Below are 17,583 nucleotides of genomic sequence, written 5' to 3'. Positions count from 1 at the left end.
CATCCTGTGGGGCAGAGGCCTGGTGCACTCGTGACATGGGTGGCTCCACAGTGCTGTGGCAGGTGGCATCATGCCATGGGGGTGGGCACATCTTCCTGTTGCTGCTCCCTGTCTGTGTCCCCTCCTGTCCCCAGCCTCCCCCTACATCCCCAGGGCTGGCACCACACTCAGAGCAGCACGGGGCTCAGCACCCACCTTTTATTGGCCAGGGGCTGGGCTGTGGAGACGCACGGGGTGTGGGGACCGGGGTGGCACAGGGGTGGCATGGCATGGGGGTGGCAGAGGAGTGGCACAAGGGTGGCATGGCACAGGGGTGGCAGAGGAGTGGCACAAGGGTGGCATGGCACGGGTGGCACAGGGGTGGCACAGGGGTGGCATGGCACAGGGGTGGCACGGCGTGGGGGTGGCACAGGGGTGGCACAGGGGTGGCACAACGTGGGGGTGGCACAGGCGTGAGCAGGAAGATGGTGAGTACAGAGTGAGCACAGGCACAGCCAGGGTGAGGGTGGGCAGAGTGTGGGCACGGCACTGGGATGGGGATGGGGATGGGGACACAGCAGTGGGATGGGGACAGGGTGGGGATGGGGACACAGCAGTGGGATGGGGGTGGGATGGGGATGGGGTGGGGGTAGGATGCGGATGGGATGGGGATGCAGCCAGCAGTGGGATGGGGATGGCACAGGGATGGGGTGTGCAAAGCCGTGGGGACAGGGATGTCATGGGTGACAGCAGAGCAGGCGCTGCAGGGTGCTGGCGCTGCAGGGTGCTGGCGCTGCAGGGTGCTGGTGCTGGCGCTGCAGGGTGCTGGCGCTGCAGGGTGCTGGCACAGCCACCACAAGCCCGGTGCCTCCAGGGGTGCCCGCGCCCTCACTTCCAGCCGGTGAAGAACTGCTTGAAGAGGGGCGTCTCGCGGCCCTCGGGCAGGATTTCCACCTGCCAGGACAGGCACGGGGAGGGGGTGGGGACAGGGACGCGGTGACATCACCCACGCCAGCCCCCCACGTGCCCCTGGCCGCCTGCACCCACCTGTGTCCGGGGCGGGTGGCCCATGCGGGTGATGACCTCCTCGGCCACCTTCAGGGCTGCCTGGCGCTCCTGCTCGTTGGCCTTGCGCCCTGGGGATGTAGGAGCCGTGCCAGGGGTGGGCCCTGACCTGTCCAATCCCAATCCCATCCCAATTCCATCTCCATCCCATCCCATTCCATCCCCTTCCATTCCCATCCCACCCCATTTCCCATTCCTTACCCTTCCCCATCCCATTCCATTCCATCCCCTTCCATCCCCATCCCTCCCCATTTCCCATCCCCTTCCCCATCGCATCCCATCCCATCCCCTTCCCTTCCCCATCCCATCCCCTTCCCTTCCCCATCCCATTCCATCCCCTTCCATCCCCATCCCGCCCCATTTCTCATCCCCTTCCCTTCCCCATCCCATTCCGTCCCCTTCCATCCCCATTCCACCCCATTTCCCATCCCCATCCCTTCCCCATCCCATCCCACCCCATTTCCCATCCACTTTCCTTCCCCATCCCCTCCCATCTCCATCCCACCCCATTTCCCATTCCCTTCCCCATCCCACCCCATTTCCCATTCCCTTCCCCATCCCATCCCATCCCCATCCCACTCCATTTCCCATCCCCTTCCCTTCCCCATCCCATCCCCTTCCCTTCCCCATCCCATCCCCATCCCCTCCCCTTCCCACACACCTTTCCAGACATAGACCTTCCCCCCAGCACCGTTGTCCAGCACGAAGCAGTCCTCGGAGCAGAGCAGGCTGCGGCTGAAGGGGCTGCTCTCAGCCACCTGGCTCAGGTCCATGCGCCCCGTCGCATCCGACACCTTCCCAGGGACACCTCGGTCACTCCCAGCCCTTTGTCCTCCCACCGCAGGGTCCCCACGCTGTCCCCAGCCCCGTGTCCCCAGGTGACCTTGCCTTGTAGAGGACGGCTGCCCCCGCGTTCCGCTGGTCGGCCACCACGTCCTCCTCGGGGCTGCCCTCCTGCAAGGTGGGCTTGGGACCCAGCACCTTTGGGAGACACAAGGGACACAACATCTCACCCACTCTGGGGACACTCGTGTGTGTGTGTCCCCCTCTCTGTGGGGACGTGGTGGCCCCAGCTCACCTGGAGCATCTCAGGTGGCTCCTCGCCGTCAGCCACGATCTCCAGGCGCGCCTTGCCGCCGCGCTCGCCGTCCCGGATGGCCGCGGCCAGCTCCTGCGCCTTGTTGCGCTCCAGCACGTTGCTCTTGGCCCCACACCAGACAAGGAGGCTCTGGGGACAGGGACAGTGGGGACAGAGCCACCCTGCCACCCCCCCAGGTCACCGCGGCGGTACCCAACCCACCTCACCCAGGTTGAGGATGGAGCAGGGGCTGGGGGAGAGGGGGGAGATGCCCAGATGGGCAAACAGACACCCAGACGGACACCCAGATGGATAAACAGCCGCCCTGCTGGATGGGTGGTCACCCAGACAGACAGACACCCTGACAGACAGACAGACACCCCAAAGGTCAAACACATCTCTGGGTTGACGGGCACCCCAGGACACAGACATCTGTGAGGACAGACAGACTACGGACAGAGAGATGCCCCCAGGGGACAGATGGGCAGGTGAACTGCCCAGAGGGCTGATGGGAAGGACAGATGGACATCCTGGCAGATAGGCACCCAGAAAGCCCCTGGGGATAGCTGGGGGCCTTGACAGACAGACAGACACCCCAACTGATGGAGCCGCAGAAGGACAAACAGCCAGCCCTACAAATGGGCAGAAGCCCAGCCCCAACGGGCTGATTTCCACCCCAGAGGACAGACAGACACCCAGAAAGACACGTCAGGCTTCACCCTGCACCAGGTGAGAAGGGTCTGGGGAGAAGGGTCTGGGGGACAGGGCCAGTGGTGACAGGGTGTCCCCCCCCACGTCCCCCACCTCGCCCAGGTCCAGGATGAAGCAGTCGCCGGTGTTGAAGCTGCCCCAGCTCAGGTCCCGCTCGGTCGCCCGGATGTTCCTCCTGCCCTTCACCTGGTAGAGCCGGCGCACGGCCACGGCACCGGCGCGGCTGGGCTTGAACGCCGAGGCCACGCCACCCTCCTGCCGGCACGGGGGTGCTGAGGGCACGCTCAGGGTGCCCAGCACCCAACAGGGATGCTGAGCACCTACTGGGGGTGCCCAGCACCCAATGGGGAGGTTGAGACCTCGATGGGTGCCCAGCACCCAAGGGGGAGGCTGAGACCTTTGTTGGGTTCTCAGCATCCAACAGGGAGGCTGAGTGCTCTGGGGGTGCCCAGCACCCAATGGGGAGGTCGAGACCTTGATGGGTGCCCAGCACCCAGTGTGGATGCTGAACATCTACTGGGGATGCCCAGCACCCAGTGGGGATATTGAGACCTTTGATGGATTCTCAACACCCAACAGGGATGCTGAGCACCTACTGGGGGTGCCCAGCACCCAGTAGGGATACTGAGACATTTCTTGGGTTCTCAGCACCCAATGAGGATGCTGAGCACCCACTGGGGATGCCCAGCACCCAACAAGGAGGCTGTGTGCTCTGGGGGTGCTCAGCACCCAAAGGGGAGGTTGAGACCTTTGTTGGGTTCTCAGCACCCAGTGGGGATGCTGAGCACCTACTGGGGGTACCCAGCACCCAACAAGGAGGCTATGTGCTCTGGGGGTGCCCAGCACCCAATGGGGATATTGAGACCTTTGTTGGGTTCTCAGCACCCAGTGGCACCTACTCGGGGTGCCCAGCACCCAACAAGGAGGCTGAGTGCTCTGGGGATGCCCAGCACCCAGTGGGGATACTGAGACCTTTGATGGATTCTCAGCACCCAACAGGGATGCTGAGCACCTACTGGGGGTGCTGAGCACCCAAAGGGGCGGTTGAGACCTCAGTGGGTGCCCAGCACCCAGTAGGGATGCTGAGCCTCTACTGGGGATGCCCAGCACCCAACAGGGAGGCTGAGTGCTCTGGGGGTGCTGAGCACCCAAAGGGGAGGTTGAGACCTTTGTTGGGTTCTCAGCACCCAGTGGGGATGCTGAGCACCTACTGGGGGTGCCCAGCACCCAACAAGGAGGCTGAGTGCTCTGGGGATGCCCAGCACCCAGTGGGGATATTGAGACCTTTGTTGGGTTCTCAGCACCCAGTGGGGATGCTGAGACCTTGCTGGGTGCCCAGCACCCAGTGGGGATGCCGAGCACCTACTGGGGGTGCCCAGCACCCAGAGGGGATCTCATGCATCCCCTCTGGTGGAGAACAAGCAGGGTGCTGGAGGTGCTGAACACCCAGTGGGGATGCTGAGCCCCAGTCCAGGATGCTGACCCACCCCAGGCCGGGGTGCTGGGTGCTGGGAGCGCCGTACCTGGTAGGTGAGGCCGTGGGGGAAGTGCTCCATGAAGACGTCGGACTCGTTGCCCTGCACCTCGCGGTGGGTGACCGGCCGCTCGCCCAGCAGCGCGTTCAGCTGGGTGGACAGGAGGGCGCAGGCGCCCTGCTCATCCTGCGACGAGTCCCGGCCTGCGGCGGGGGCAGCCAGCGCTGAGCCTCCCAGCGCCCTCCCAGTGCTGCCCAGTACAGCCCATAGCCCCCCCAGTGTACCGTCAACCCCTCCCCAGTTAGCACAAACCTCACCCCCAGTAGCTTCCCTGTCCATCCCAGTGCCCCTGAAGCCCCTCCCAGTAGCCTCCCAGTCTATCCCAGTGTTCCTGAGCCCTTTCCCAGTAGCCTCCCAGTCCTTCCCAGTGCCCCTGAACCCCTCCCAGTAGCCTCCCAGTCCATCCCAGTGCCCCTGAACCCCTTCCCAGTAGCCTCCCAGTCTATCCCAGTGCCCCTGAATCCCCCCCAGTAGCCTCCCAGTCCATCCCAGTGCCTCTGAACCCCCTCCCAGTCCATCCCAGTGCCTCTGAACCCCCTCCCAGTGCCCCCAAACCTGTCCTGCAACAAGTCCCATGACGAGTCCTGACTAGTGGTGGGGGGCAGCCAGCCCCTGGGTCCCACCAACACCCCCCCCGCCCCCGCCAGACCCCACACCCCCCCCCCCAGCTCACCCATCCAGAGGTGGAGGTGTGCGGGCTCCTCGGGCCCGTTGTGCAGCACCAGGTAGGCGTCCCCCGAGAAGAAGACCCCCCAGCTGGCCTTGGGGACCTCCACTGGTCTCAGCTTCTCCACCCGCCAGACGTGCAGCCCCGGGCGGGTGACGTTGGGCCCGAAGGGGGAAGCGCTGTGGGGTGAGGGGGGGGGTGAGGTGGGGGACCAGGGGGCGGGGGGTGGGCAGGGGGCGGGGGGTACCTTGCGGGGAGCGCGGTGTACATGGCGTCGGGGGCGGCTGGACCTGTGGGTAGCGGGGGACATGGTGAGGGGTGGAGAGCTGGGAGGGCAGGGACACACTGACAGACACCCAGGGTGGACACACAGCCCCATGGACAGATGGACACCCAGGGAGATAGATGGACACCACAAGGTGGCCAGAGGTACCCCACCCTGCAGCTGAGCACGCAGACGGACGGACAGACAGACACACAGCCCTGCAGATGGACAGATACCCTGAGGGTGGCCAGAGGTACCCCACCCTACAGCTGGACACGCAGAAGGACAGACGGACACGCAGCCCTGCAGATGGACAGATACCCTGAGGGTGGCCAGAGGTACCCCACCCTACAGCTGGACACGCAGAAGGACAGACAGACAGCCCGCCCTGCAGACAGACAGACACCCCAATGGGTGGGTGAACATCTGGGAGGACAGACAGATGCCCCAGCAGGCAGACAGACAGACAGACAGACAGACAGACAGACAACTCAGCGGGTGGGAAGCACCTGGGACAGACAGAAGGACACCCCAGAGGAACACATCCCACCATGGACAGACAGACACCCCAACAGACACCCCTTCCCCCCTCCCAATGGAAAGACACAGGGACAGACAGATGGACACACTGACGGCCAGACAGACACCCCAGGGACAGACAGGCAGCCCCCTCACTCAGGCAGACGGCAGGACAGACGGACGCCCCAACAGCCACAGAGCCTCTTGCCAGGCGAGAGACACCCGGAAGGCACCACGGGTGACTCAGGCAGCAGGAAAGGGTGGGGACTGGGGGGGGGGGGACACGACACGGGACGGGCCTGGCCCCACGTGGGACCCCTGGCCATGAGTGGGGCCCCTCACACTTGGGGGGCACCGAGCCCGGGGACCCCGCCTCCCCCCCCCGCCCCCCGCTGGGACACCCCCCCCATCCCACTGGGGTCACCCCACTGTCCCACCACCCCCCCTCAATACTGGCACCCCCACCCTCCTGCCCTGCACCCTCTGGCACGGGGACCCCACCCCATTGATCTCCCCACTCCCCTGGGACCCAGCCCCTGCTGGGACCCCACCCCACTGGGATCATCCCACTGTCCTGCCTCCTGCCCCCCCCAACCCCCAGTACTGGGACCCCCACCCTGTCTGGCACTGGGACCCCACCCCACTGATCTCCCCACCCCCTGGGACCCAGCCCCTGCTGGGACCCCCCACCCCCCCACCCCACTGGGAGCATCCCACTGTCCTGCCTCCTGCCCCCCCACCCCCCAGTACTGGGACCCCCACCATGTCTGGCACTGGAACCCCACCCCACTGGTCTCCCCAGCTCCCTGGGACCTCCCCAACCTTGCTGGGACCCATTGTCACCCAGGGGACCGAGTGTCACCACCTCCCCCCCCCCCAGGGGGGGTCCTCAGCCCTCTGCATCCCTCTGCCCTGCCAGGGGATGGGGCAGGTCTGGGAGGGCTGCACTGGGAAGGGTGGGGTGGCTGTACTGGGGGGGAACTGTGCTGCGTGGGGGGGCTGTACTGGGAAAGGTGGGGGTGGCTGTACTGGGGGGAGACTGCTGGGTTGGGGAGCTGAACTGGGAAAGGTGGGGGGGGCTGTATTGGGGGGCTGTGCTGGGGAGGAGGCTGTACTGGGAGGGCTACACAAGGAGGGGCTGCACTGGGGAAGGTGTACTGGGAGGGGGGATTACTGGGATGCTGTACTGGGAAGGGAGGGCTGTACTGGGGAGCAGGAGGCGGGGCTGCACTGTACTGGGGCTGGCCTGGGGGAGCTGTACTGGGAGCTGCACGGGCGGAGGGGGCTGCAGCGGAGGCTCACTGGGAGGCACTGGGAGGCACTGGGAAGCGCAGGGCGAGGGCCCCCCCCGCAACCCCCCCAGCTCCCCGCAGGGCCCAGCCGCAGCATTGCTGGGAAGTGACTCACACGGGGGGTGTGGGGAGGGGGGGGGGGGGGGGGGCCCACGCGTGTGACGTGTGACGCGTGTGGCGAGGCCTCAGCCGCCACGTGGCCCCACCGCACAGCCCGGGGAGCCTGCGGGGCCACGGCGGGTGGGGGGCACCCCCTGCACCCCCCAGCGTGCACCCAGCACCCCGGGGGGGGACCCACAGGGCTCTGCACCCCATCCTGCACCCCCTCCCTGGGAATGGGGAGGGGGGGGGGGGATGCTCAGAGGGGATCACGCGTGTGCAGGGAGCGTGTGGGTGCTCTCCCCATGTGTGTGCAAGGGAGCACACGTGTGCTCTCCCCATGCGTGTGCAGGGAGCACACGTGTGCTCTTCCCATGTGTGTGCAGGGAGCACACGTGTGCTCTCCCCACGCGTGTGCAAGGGAGCACACGTGTGCTCTCCCCATGCGTGTGCAGGGAGCACACGTGTGCTCTCCCCATGCGTGTGCAGGGGCTCCCATGTGACATGTGCCACGTGTGCCACGTGTGCACAGGGTGTCCCACACGGTGTCTCCGGCGGTGCCGCGCACAGGGTGTCCATGCGCATGTGAGGCTGCGGTGTGCACACACGTGTGCTCACACACACACACACACACGGGGTGGCTGTGTGTCTGGGCAGCCTGTGCACACACGTGTGTGTGGCTGTGGTGCCCGTGTGTCCGGGCAGGGCTGCAGCCAGCACAGGGTCTGCGCAGGGGCCACGTGCATGTGTGGCGCTGGCGTGCGCGGCGCGGTGCTGCGTGTGCCGTGGGTGTGCAAGGGGGGTGCTGTGTGTGCAGTGCCAGGGAGGGTGCTGCGGGCACGGCCTCAGCGCCCGGTGCAGTGTCAGTGCCAGGCCGGTGTGTGGCATGCGGTGCCGCGGTTGTGCGGTGCCGGTTTGGCGCGGGTGACGTGTGTGGTGCCAGGGCCTGTGCCCTGTGTGTCCCACGCAGTGCTGTGTGGAGCGGGTTCCTGGCAGTGCCAGACACGGTGCAGTGCTGGGGAACTCCTGGTGCCACACAGTGCCAGTGCCATGCAGTGCTGGTGCCATGCAGTGCTGGTGCCACACAGTGCCAGTGCCATGAGGTGCCATGTTGGTGCAGTGCTGGTGCCGGTGCCGGTGCAGTGCTGGGGAACTCCTGGTGCCACACAGTGCTGGTGCCACATAGTGCCAGTGCCACACAGTGCCAGTGCCATGTGGTGCCATGTCGGTGCAGTGCTGGTGCCGGTGCAGTGCTGGGGCACTCCCAGTGCCATGCAGTGCCTGTCCCACACAGTTCCAGTGCCACGCAGTGCCGGTGCCGGTGCAGTGCCGGTGCCATGCAGTGCAGGTTCCAGTGCAATACTGGTGCCAGTGCTGGTGTCGTGCAGTCCCAGGGCAGTGCCAGTGCTGGTGCCGGTGCAATGGCAGTGCCACACAGTGCCAGTGCCGTGCCATGCAGTGCCAGTCCTGGTCCAGCATGGTCCCAGTGCCAGTCCTGATGCAGTGCTGGTGCCATGCCAGGCAGTGCCAGTCCCAGTGTAGTGCTGGTGCTGGTGCCAGTGCCGATGCCAGTCCTGGTGCAGTGCCGGTGCCATGCCAGGCAGTGCCAGTCCCAGTCCCAGTGCCCATGCTGGTGCCGGTGCCAGTCCTGGTGTAGTGCCAGTGCCGGTGCCATGCCACGCAGTGCCAGTGCCAGTCCCAGTGCCAGTGCCAGTCCCAGTGCCCGTGCTGGTGCCGGTGCCGGTGCTGGTGCCAGTCCTGGTGCACTGCCAGTGCCGGTGCCATGCCAGGCAGTGCCAGTCCCAGTCCCAGTGCCAGTCCCAGTCCCAGTGCCAGTCCCAGTGCAGTGCTGGTGCTGGTGCCGGTGCCGGTGCCGGGGCAGCCCGGTCCCGGTGCAGCAGTCCCAGTGCCATGCCAGGCAGTGCCAGTCCCAGTCCCGGTACAGCCCGGTGCCGCCCCCCTCCTCCCCCCCCGCCCCCCCCCCCCCCTCCGCATCCCGGTGGTGCCGCCCCCGAGGTCTGCGCCCGCCCCCCGCCCTCCCGCCCGGGGCTGGCGGGGCCGGGGCCGGGGCCGGTGCGGCGGTGGCGGGGATGGCTCCGGCGGGGCCGCCCCGCTCCTGCCTCCTGCTGGCGGCCGCGCTGCTGCCGCTGCTGCCGCCCGGGGCCGCCCCGGGCCCCGCCGCGCCTCCCGCGCTCACCGACGCCGAGATCGAAGCGTTTCTGCGGGGTTTCCTCGGGCCCGGGGAGCGCGGGGACGGCGGCGAGGACGGGGATGGGGACGGGGATGGCACCGAGTTGGGCTTCGGCACCCACCTGGACACCGGCACCGACACCGACACCGGTGAGCGGGCGGCACCGGCACCTCCGGGCGGGGGATGCTCCGGGACCGGGAGCAGCCGGGGGGGGGTGAGGGGGGGGTGGGAGGGGGGGTAAAGGGGTGGCGAGGCTGGGGGTGTGAGGGGAAATGGGGGGGGGGGGATGGGGGTGAGGAGCAGGGCTGCGGAGGGAGGTGGGGACCCCCCGAACCCCCCCTGGCCGCCCCTCACCCCGCGTCGGGGCGGCTGTGTGCGCCCCCCCCACCCCGCCACCCCTCCCCAACTCCGCAGGCTCCCCGGGGCGGCTGACGGAGCCCGAGAAACCCAAGAAGGGGAAGAAGGAAAAACCTCCCAAACCCACCAAGAAGCCCAAGGAGAGAGCCCGGGGCTCCAAGAAGGACAAGGACCGGGACAGGGACCGGGACCGGGACCGGGACAGGGACCGGGACAAGGACAAGGACAGGGACAAGGAGAAGCCCCCCAAGAAGCCCAAGGAAAAAAACCCAAAAGGCTCCGGAAAAACCCCAAAAGGCTCCAAAAAGCCCAAGGAGAAACCAGCCAAGGCCACCAAGTCCCCTCCCGGCAAGAAGCCACCGGAGCCCCCCCCCACCCCCCCGAAGCCCCTCGCCACTCCGCAGCCCCCGCCGGATGGGGACAGCGCGGGGACATCCCGCTTCCCAGAGCAGCCGTCGCCCTACGAGGAGGAGGAGGAGGATGGAGGTGGCCGAGGTGAGTCTTGGGGGGGCCCCGTCTCGCCTCGAGCTGGGTTGGGAGGGGTGTTGGGGGTGTGGGAGGTGTTTTGGCATCACCCCGCATCCCGCTCGACTCCCTGGTGGCACCTCACAGCTTCACCCCCCCACTGTGGGGTCCCCACCGGGGTCACCCCCTCCCCCTTCCCCTCCGGGGGGGTGTCCTTTCGGCGGGGGGGTGGGGGCTGGGGGGGCCGCGCCAGCTCCTCGCTCCGTGTCCCTGTCCCCAGGGGGGCTGGAGGAGCCACCGAGCGAGCCCTGGGAGGAGGGGCACCCCGAGCCCCAGCCCGGTGAGTGCTCTGGCCCCGGGCCACCTCCCTGTGTGTGTCTTGGGGACACCTCCCTGTACCTCGGTCACCTCCCTGTGCCCTCGTGTCATCCCCCGACTCCCTGGTGTCACGTCCCCGTGCCACAGGGCCACCTCTTTGTACCCCGGCCACCTCCCTGCGCCCCGGTGTCACCTCCCTGCACTCAGATGCCACCTCCCTGCTCCCTAGTGCCACCTCCCTGCTCCCCTCAACCACCTCCCTGCGCCCTGGTGTCACCTCCCTGCGCCCAGATGCCACCTCTCTGCTCCCCTCGGCCACCTCCCCGTGCCCCGATGTCACCTCCCCGTGCCCAAATGCCACCTCCCTGCGCCCTGGTGTCACCTCCCTGCACTCAGATGCCACCTCCCTGCTCCCCAGTGCCACCTCCCTGCTCCCCTCGGCCACCTCCCCGTGCCCCGATGTCACCTCCCCATTCCCTCGGCCACTTCCCCGCTCCCCAATGCCACCTCCCTGCGCCCTGGTGTCACCTCCCTGCGCCCAGATGCCACCTCCCTGCTCCCCAGTGCCACCTCCCTGCTCCCCTCGACCACCTCCCTGCGCCCTGGTGTCACCTCCCCGCACCCAGATGCCACCTCTCTGCTCCCCTCGGCCACCTCCCCGCTCCCCAGTGCCACCCCCTCGCTGCCCAGTGTCATCTCCCCGCTGCCCAATGTCACCTCCCCGGTGCCACCCGCGGTCCCCCCCCTCCCACACGCCCCCTCCCCGCAGAGGTGCCCGAGGAGCCGGAGCCACCGACGCTGGATTACAACGAGCAGCTGGAGCGGGAGGACTACGAGGACTGTACGGATCCGTGGGGGGGGCTGAGGGGGGGGATGGGACACCCCCGGTGCTCCCCCAAACTCAGTGTCACCCCCTGGCTCTGTCCCCAGTCGAGTTCACCCGGCGGCAGCGGCCCCGCAAGCCCCCGAGCAGGAAGAGACCCGAGAGAGTCTGGCCCCAGCCCGAGCAGCCATGTCAGTGGGGGGGGGGGGCCGGGGGGGGTGTGTGTGGGCAGAGGGGAGGGATGGGGGGGCACACAACCCCGGGGAGTGGCATTTTGGGGCAGCCTGGAGCTGGGGTGGGGGTCCCAAAGGGGTGGGGGTCCCGCAGAGGCACGGAGATCCTGTGGGGACACGGGGGGGGGGTGGAGGGGGGTGTGTGTGTGTGTGTCCCATTGAGGCCCCACAGAAGTGGGGGGGGGTCCTACAAGGACAGGGGGGTATCATGTGCCCACCCCCCCCAGCACAGCCCCTTTCTTTTCCCCCCTCAGCAAAGCCGGAGGAGCCACCCCCACAGCCTCCCCCCCAGCCCCCCCCGCTGCCCCCCCCCGTGACCGAAGGGGACTACGAGGAGAGCTTCGAGCCGCCCGACTATGATGACCGTGAGTGGGGGGGACGGGGGGGGGGATGTGGGGGGGGGCGGCCGGGACAACCCCTCCCCCCCACCTCCTTTCCAGCTCTGGGCGGCTCTGCCTGGACCCCCCCCTCCCCAGCACCCAACTGGGGGATCGCTGGCACCCCCCCCTACCCCCCCCCCCGGCCCTCCAGGGGTGTCCCAGCCCCCCCTTTGCCCCCCGCAGTGGCGTACGGGCTGCCCCCCCCGCCGAAGCCCCGGAAACACCCGGACAAAGGGGACGAGATGGAGACGGACGAGGAGAAGCTCAAACCCTGTGAGGCGCGGGGGGGGGCTTCTCCCGGGGTGGGGGGCTCCTTCCGGGGTGGGGGGTACATCCAGGGGTGGGGGGCACCTCTCTGGGTGGGGGCCATGTCCTTGGGGTGGAGGGGAAGGTCCCTGGGTGGGGGGGCACCTTCCTGGGTGGGGGGAATGTCCTCAGGGTGGGGGGCACCTCCTGGGGTGGGGGGCATATCCCTGGGTGGGGGGACATGTCCTCATGGTGGGAGGCACCTCCCTGGGTGGGGGGCATGTCCTTGGGGTGGAGGGGAATGTCCCTGGGCAGGGGGCACATTCCTGGGTAGGGGGAATGTCCCTGGGGTGGGGGACACATCCCTGGGTGGGGGGAATGTCCTCAGGGTGAGAGGCACCTCCCTGGGTGGGGGACACATCCCTGGGTGGCGGACACATCCCTGGGTAGGGGGCAAGTCCCTGGGGTAGGGGACACATCCCTGGGTGGGGGGCAAGTCCCTGGGGTGGGGTCACATCCCTGGGTAGGGGGAATGTCCTCAGGGTGAGAGGCACCTCCCTGGGTGGGGGGGCATGTCCCTGGGGTAGGCGACACATCCCTGGGTGGGGGGCACATACCCAACAGCCACCCTCCTACCCCAGGGAAGCCCAAGAAGGGCGGCAGCAGCAAAGAGGATGAGGAGGAGCCCTGGGTAGAGGAGAAGGGCCAGGACCGCAAAGGTGGGTGCCAGCCCCCCATCCTCACACCCCCAGCCCTGTCCCCCCAGGCTCTGCCCCCCTCTCCCCCCCACCTCATTCATGTTTTCCCAGGAAAACCCAAAAAGCCCGGGGGGAAGAAGTGGGATCCGGACGAGGACGAGTGGGCCCCTCCGGAGGAGAAGACAAGTGAGCAGCCCTGTGCCCAGGGGGCAGCGGGCCCCTCGCTGGCTGGGGGGGGGGGGGGAACAGGGATGGGGGGGGATGCCCATCACCTCTCCACCCCCCTCCCCGCTGTCCCCAGGGTGCCCCCCCATTGGCCTGGAGTCCCACCGCATCGAGGACGACCAGCTGCTGGCCTCCTCCATGCTGCGCCACGGGCTGGGTGCCCAGCGCGGCCGCCTCAACATGCAGGTGAGGGTCACCCACCCACCCCCTCTGTGCCAGTGGGACAACACCCCCTGCCCCCCCGCCCAAATCCACGTCCCCCACCACTGTCCCCACCCCAGGCGGGTGCCAACGAGGATGATTTCTTCGATGGGGCTTGGTGTGCCGAGGACGACAGCCGGGCCCACTGGCTGGAGGTGGACACCCGCCGCACCACCAAGTTCACCGGCGTCATCACCCAGGGCCGCGACTCCCAGATCCAGTACGGGCCAGGGGCTGAGCGGGGAGGGGGGTGGGTGAGCGGCTTGGGACACCCTCCCCACCACATCCCAACCCCTTCCCCTTCCTCCTGCAGCGAGGACTTTGTCACCAGCTTCTATGTGGGCTTCAGCAACGACAGCCAGGCCTGGGTGATGTACACCAATGGCTACGAGGAGATGGTGAGGGGTGGCTGGGGGTGGGGGGGACAGGGAGGCACGGGGGTGGTAGGGAGCCTCTTCTTCCCTTCCCACCCCACCCTGCCTACATCTCTTCCTGATAAAACATCTTCCTGGCAGATGTTTTATGGCAACGTGGACAAGGACACGCCGGTGCTGACCGAGTTCCCCGAGCCCGTGGTGGCCCGTTACATCCGCATCTACCCCCAGACGTGGAACGGCAGCCTCTGCCTGCGCCTCGAGGTCCTGGGCTGCCCCCTCTCCAGTAAGGGCCACCCAGCCTCTGCCAGGGGGGATCTAGGGGGGGGGGGTTTATGGGGTGTTATGGCTGCCTGGCACCCCACCGCTGTGTCTTCATCCCCTGTGCAGCCGTCAGCAGCTACTACACCCAGCAGAACGAGGTGACCTCCACCGACAACCTGGACTTCCGCCACCACACCTACAAGGACATGAGGCAGGTGAGCACCGCCGTGGGGGTGGGCACTGCTGGGGGGGGGGGGTGAGCACCGCCATGGAGGGGGGGCTGGCTCGTGTCATCCTCCCCCCCCCCAAAAGCACTGCCCCCACCCTCCCATCACCCACCCCCCCCCCCCCGTGCCCGCAGCTGATGAAGGTGGTGAACGAGGAGTGTCCCACCATCACCCGCATCTACAACATCGGCAAGAGCTCGCGGGGGCTGAAGATCTACGCCATGGAGATCTCTGACAACCCAGGGGAGCATGAGACAGGTGAGAGGGGAAGGCTTGGGGGGGTGGGAGGGGGCACCTGGCTACAGCCCCAAGGCACGGGCAGGGGTGCTGGCATCATGCTGACCCTGCCTGTGCCCTGCCCGCAGGAGAGCCCGAGTTCCGCTACACGGCCGGGCTGCACGGGAACGAGGTGCTGGGCCGGGAGCTGCTGCTCCTCCTCATGCAGTTCCTGTGCAAGGAGTACCAGGACGGCAACCCCCGTGTCCGCAGCCTGGTGACCGAAACCCGCATCCACCTTGTGCCCTCCCTCAACCCTGATGGCTACGAGCTGGCCCGCGAGGCGGTGAGGGCATGGCGGGGATGGGGAGGGGGTGGTGGGGACAGTGAGAGCATGGTGGGGTGGTGAGGGGATGGTGGGGATGGTGAGGGGGTGGTGGGGATGGTGGGGGGTGGTGGGGTTGGTGAGGGAGTGGTGGGGATGGTGAGGGGGTAGTGGGGATGGTGAGAGCATGGTGGGGATGGTAAGGGGATAGTGGGGATGGTGAGAGGGTGGTGGGGGTGGCAAGGGGATAGTGGGGATGGTGAGAGGGTGGTGGGGGTGGCAAGGGGATAGTGGGGATGGTGAGAGGGTGGTGGGGACAGTGAGGGGGTGGTGGGGACAGTCAGGGGATGGTGGGGACAGTGAGGGGGTGGTGGGGACGGTGAGGGGATGGTGGGGATGGTGAGGGGATGGTGGGGGTGGTGAGGGAGTGGCAGGAATGGTGAGGACGGTGAGGGGGTGGTAAGGGGGTGGTGGAGATGGTAAGGGGACAGCAGGGCTGTAAGGGGATGGTGGGGACAGTAAGGGGATAGTGGGGACAGTTGGGGGACAATGAGGGGATGGTGGGGATGGTGAGGGGATGGGGGAATGGTGAGGGGGTGGCAGGGCTGTAAGGGGATGGTGGGATGCAGCCCCAGGGCTCACCACTGCCCTGGGCTGCCCGCAGGGCTCGGAGCTGGGCAATTGGGCTCTGGGGCACTGGACAGAGGAGGGCTACGACCTCTTTGAGAACTTCCCCGACTTGGCTTCGGCACTGTGGGTGGCTGAGGAGAGGAGGCTGGTGCCCCACAAGTTCCCCAACCACCACGTCCCCATCCCGGAGCACTACCTGGCCGAGGATGCCACGGTGAGCCACGGGGTCCCCGGGGCGCGTCACCGGGGTTGGCACCGGGGAGGTGGCATCTCACGCCACCGCACCCACCTCGGCAGGTGGCGGTGGAGACGCGGGCGGTGATGGCGTGGATGGACAAGAACCCCTTCGTGCTGGGAGCCAACCTGCAAGGCGGGGAGAAGCTGGTGTCCTACCCCTTCGACACCGCCCGGCCTCGCAGCCCGACACCAGCGACCGCCCCGCGCCCGCCCGATGACTACGAGGACGAGAACCCCGAGCTGCAGGAGACGCCCGACCACGCCATCTTCCGCTGGCTCGCCATCTCCTACGCCTCGGCCCACCTCACCATGACCGAGACCTTCCGCGGGGGCTGCCACACGCAGGACATGACCGACTCCATGGGCATCGTGCAAGGGGCCAAGTGGCACCCACGGGCTGGCAGTAAGTGGGTGCTGCGCCCTACGGCGTCGCCTCGTGCGCCCCGCGGCTGGTGGGGGTGTGAGTGAGAAGCTGGGTGGGCACACTGGTGACACTGGTTGTTTTGCAGCCATGAATGACTTCAGCTACCTGCACACCAACTGCCTGGAGCTCTCCATCTACCTGGGCTGCGACAAGTTCCCCCACGAGAGCGAGCTGCAGCAGGAGTGGGAGAACAACAAGGAGTCGCTGCTCACCTTCATGGAGCAGGCAGGGTGCTGGGACGTGCCGGGCAGGGTGCTGGGATGTGCCGGGCAGGGTGCCGGGATGTGCTGGGCAGGGTGCTGGGATGTGCCGGGCAGGGTACTGGGATGTGCCAGGCAGGGTGCTGTCAGATGCCTCCCCCCTCCTAACCCCACAGGGCTCTTCCCATCCCCCTTCCTCACGTAGGTCCATCGGGGCATCAAGGGCGTGGTGACAGACCAGCAAGGAGAACCCATCGCCAACGCCACCATCGTCGTGGGGGGGATCAACCACAACGTCAAGACAGGTAGGAGCACGGGGTAGCACACCGGGCAGGGTGCCAGTGGCACGGTGCTGCCCCCCCCTCACCCCCTGCCCCTCCCCTCGCTCCCCGCAGCCAGCGGTGGGGATTACTGGCGCATCCTCAACCCGGGGGAGTACCGCGTGTCGGCGCGGGCCGAGGGCTACAACCCCAGCGTCAAGACCTGCAGCGTCTTCTACGACATCGGGGCCACCCAGTGCAACTTCGTCCTGTCCCGCTCCAACTGGAAGCGCATCCGGGAGATCATGGCCATGAACGGGAACCGGCCCATCCGCCGCGTCGTGCCCGGCCGCCCCATGACGCCCCGCGAGCGCATGCGGCTGCGGATGCGGCTGCGGCACCGCATGCGGCTGCGGCAGCAGATGAGGCTGCGGCGGCTCAACGCCACCACCACCGCCAGCGGCCCCACCGCCCTGCCGCCCACCACGGCCCTGCCCTTCCCCTTCAGCAGCACTGCTTACGCGCCCTGGAGCCAGGAGCCACCCACGGCTGGTACCTGGGAGATGGAGACCGAAACTGAAACGGAGGTGGTGACCGAGCTGGTGACGGAGACGGAGGCCTGGGAGGTGGGCACGGGGACGGCGCAGCCCTTCACCACGGCCGAGACCTACACCGTGAACTTTGGGGACTAGGAGACCCTGGGCCCCTGCTCGTGCCTCTGGCCAAGGCCAGGCCCTGGCAGCGGGTTTGCCTTGAGCCTCAGGCAGCTCGCTTTGGAGGGGGGGCTCCTCGCTCCAGGGGGGCTCCAACTCCTCATCCACGCTGCTTCCCTGGACTGCAGAGCACGCTGTGCTGACACTCACCCCAAAAGCTGCCCAGCGTGCCCCTCACCAAGCTCCAGCACCAGGCAGGGAGGGATGTGCTGCCCCATCCCCATCCCTGTCCCACAGGGCTGGGCAGTGGCAGCCCTCACCTGGCAGGGGAGAGGGACAAGCAGGACACGGCCCTCACTGCACCCCAGTCTCCCAGCACTGGGGGGGGGGGGATTGGGGGGGTGATCCCGCTCTCCAGGGCAGGGC

The 17,583-nt window shown here is 67.8% G+C and overlaps 2 protein-coding genes across 2 annotated transcripts; one reads left to right on the top strand and one right to left on the bottom strand.

Moving 5' to 3' along the window:
* Positions 1–89: 89 nt before the first annotated feature.
* Positions 90–6,046, bottom strand: CAPG (capping actin protein, gelsolin like). Its single transcript, XM_084274008.1, has 10 exons — positions 5,976–6,046; positions 5,283–5,325; positions 5,042–5,214; positions 4,357–4,511; positions 2,927–3,088; positions 2,123–2,272; positions 1,933–2,025; positions 1,706–1,838; positions 1,027–1,115; positions 90–933 (listed from the first exon to the last, which is right to left on the bottom strand). The coding sequence occupies exons 2-10, from the start codon at positions 5,303–5,305 to the stop codon at positions 868–870; spliced, it is 1,044 nt and encodes a 347-aa protein (XP_084130134.1). The 5' UTR covers positions 5,306–5,325; positions 5,976–6,046; the 3' UTR covers positions 90–867.
* A 3,254-nt stretch (positions 6,047–9,300) lies between these two features.
* Positions 9,301–17,528, top strand: AEBP1 (AE binding protein 1; the record flags this gene model as incomplete). Its single annotated transcript, XM_084273913.1, has 20 exons — positions 9,301–9,550; positions 9,816–10,253; positions 11,311–11,382; positions 11,472–11,555; positions 11,852–11,962; positions 12,161–12,250; positions 12,865–12,942; positions 13,033–13,107; positions 13,223–13,332; positions 13,428–13,567; positions 13,661–13,745; positions 13,863–14,007; positions 14,112–14,200; positions 14,347–14,470; positions 14,578–14,774; positions 15,418–15,597; positions 15,681–16,023; positions 16,130–16,269; positions 16,450–16,549; positions 16,640–17,528. 20 exons carry the CDS (start codon positions 9,301–9,303, stop codon positions 17,194–17,196), a joined length of 3,408 nt encoding a protein of 1,135 aa, XP_084130039.1. The 3' UTR covers positions 17,197–17,528.
* Between the last annotated feature and the right edge of the window lie 55 nt (positions 17,529–17,583).

The sequence above is a fragment of the Gallinula chloropus genome, assembly GCF_964237585.1.
Source record: "Gallinula chloropus genome assembly, chromosome: 21".
Classification (NCBI taxonomy): domain Eukaryota; kingdom Metazoa; phylum Chordata; class Aves; order Gruiformes; family Rallidae; genus Gallinula; species Gallinula chloropus.
Note: the sequence above shows the minus strand (reverse complement) of the source record. Positions and strands in the feature narration are given on the sequence as shown.

Excerpts from the sequence above, each read along its gene's own strand:
- CAPG (XM_084274008.1), bottom strand. The coding sequence starts at position 5,305 with ATGTACACCGCGCTCCCCGCAAG. Across the intron at positions 4,512-5,041 it reads ACACCTCCACCTCTGGATGG|GCCGGGACTCGTCGCAGGAT; the intron begins GTGAGCTGGGGG and ends CCCCCGCCGCAG. Across the intron at positions 2,026-2,122 it reads AGCCACCTGAGATGCTCCAG|GTGCTGGGTCCCAAGCCCAC; the intron begins GTGAGCTGGGGC and ends TGTCTCCCAAAG.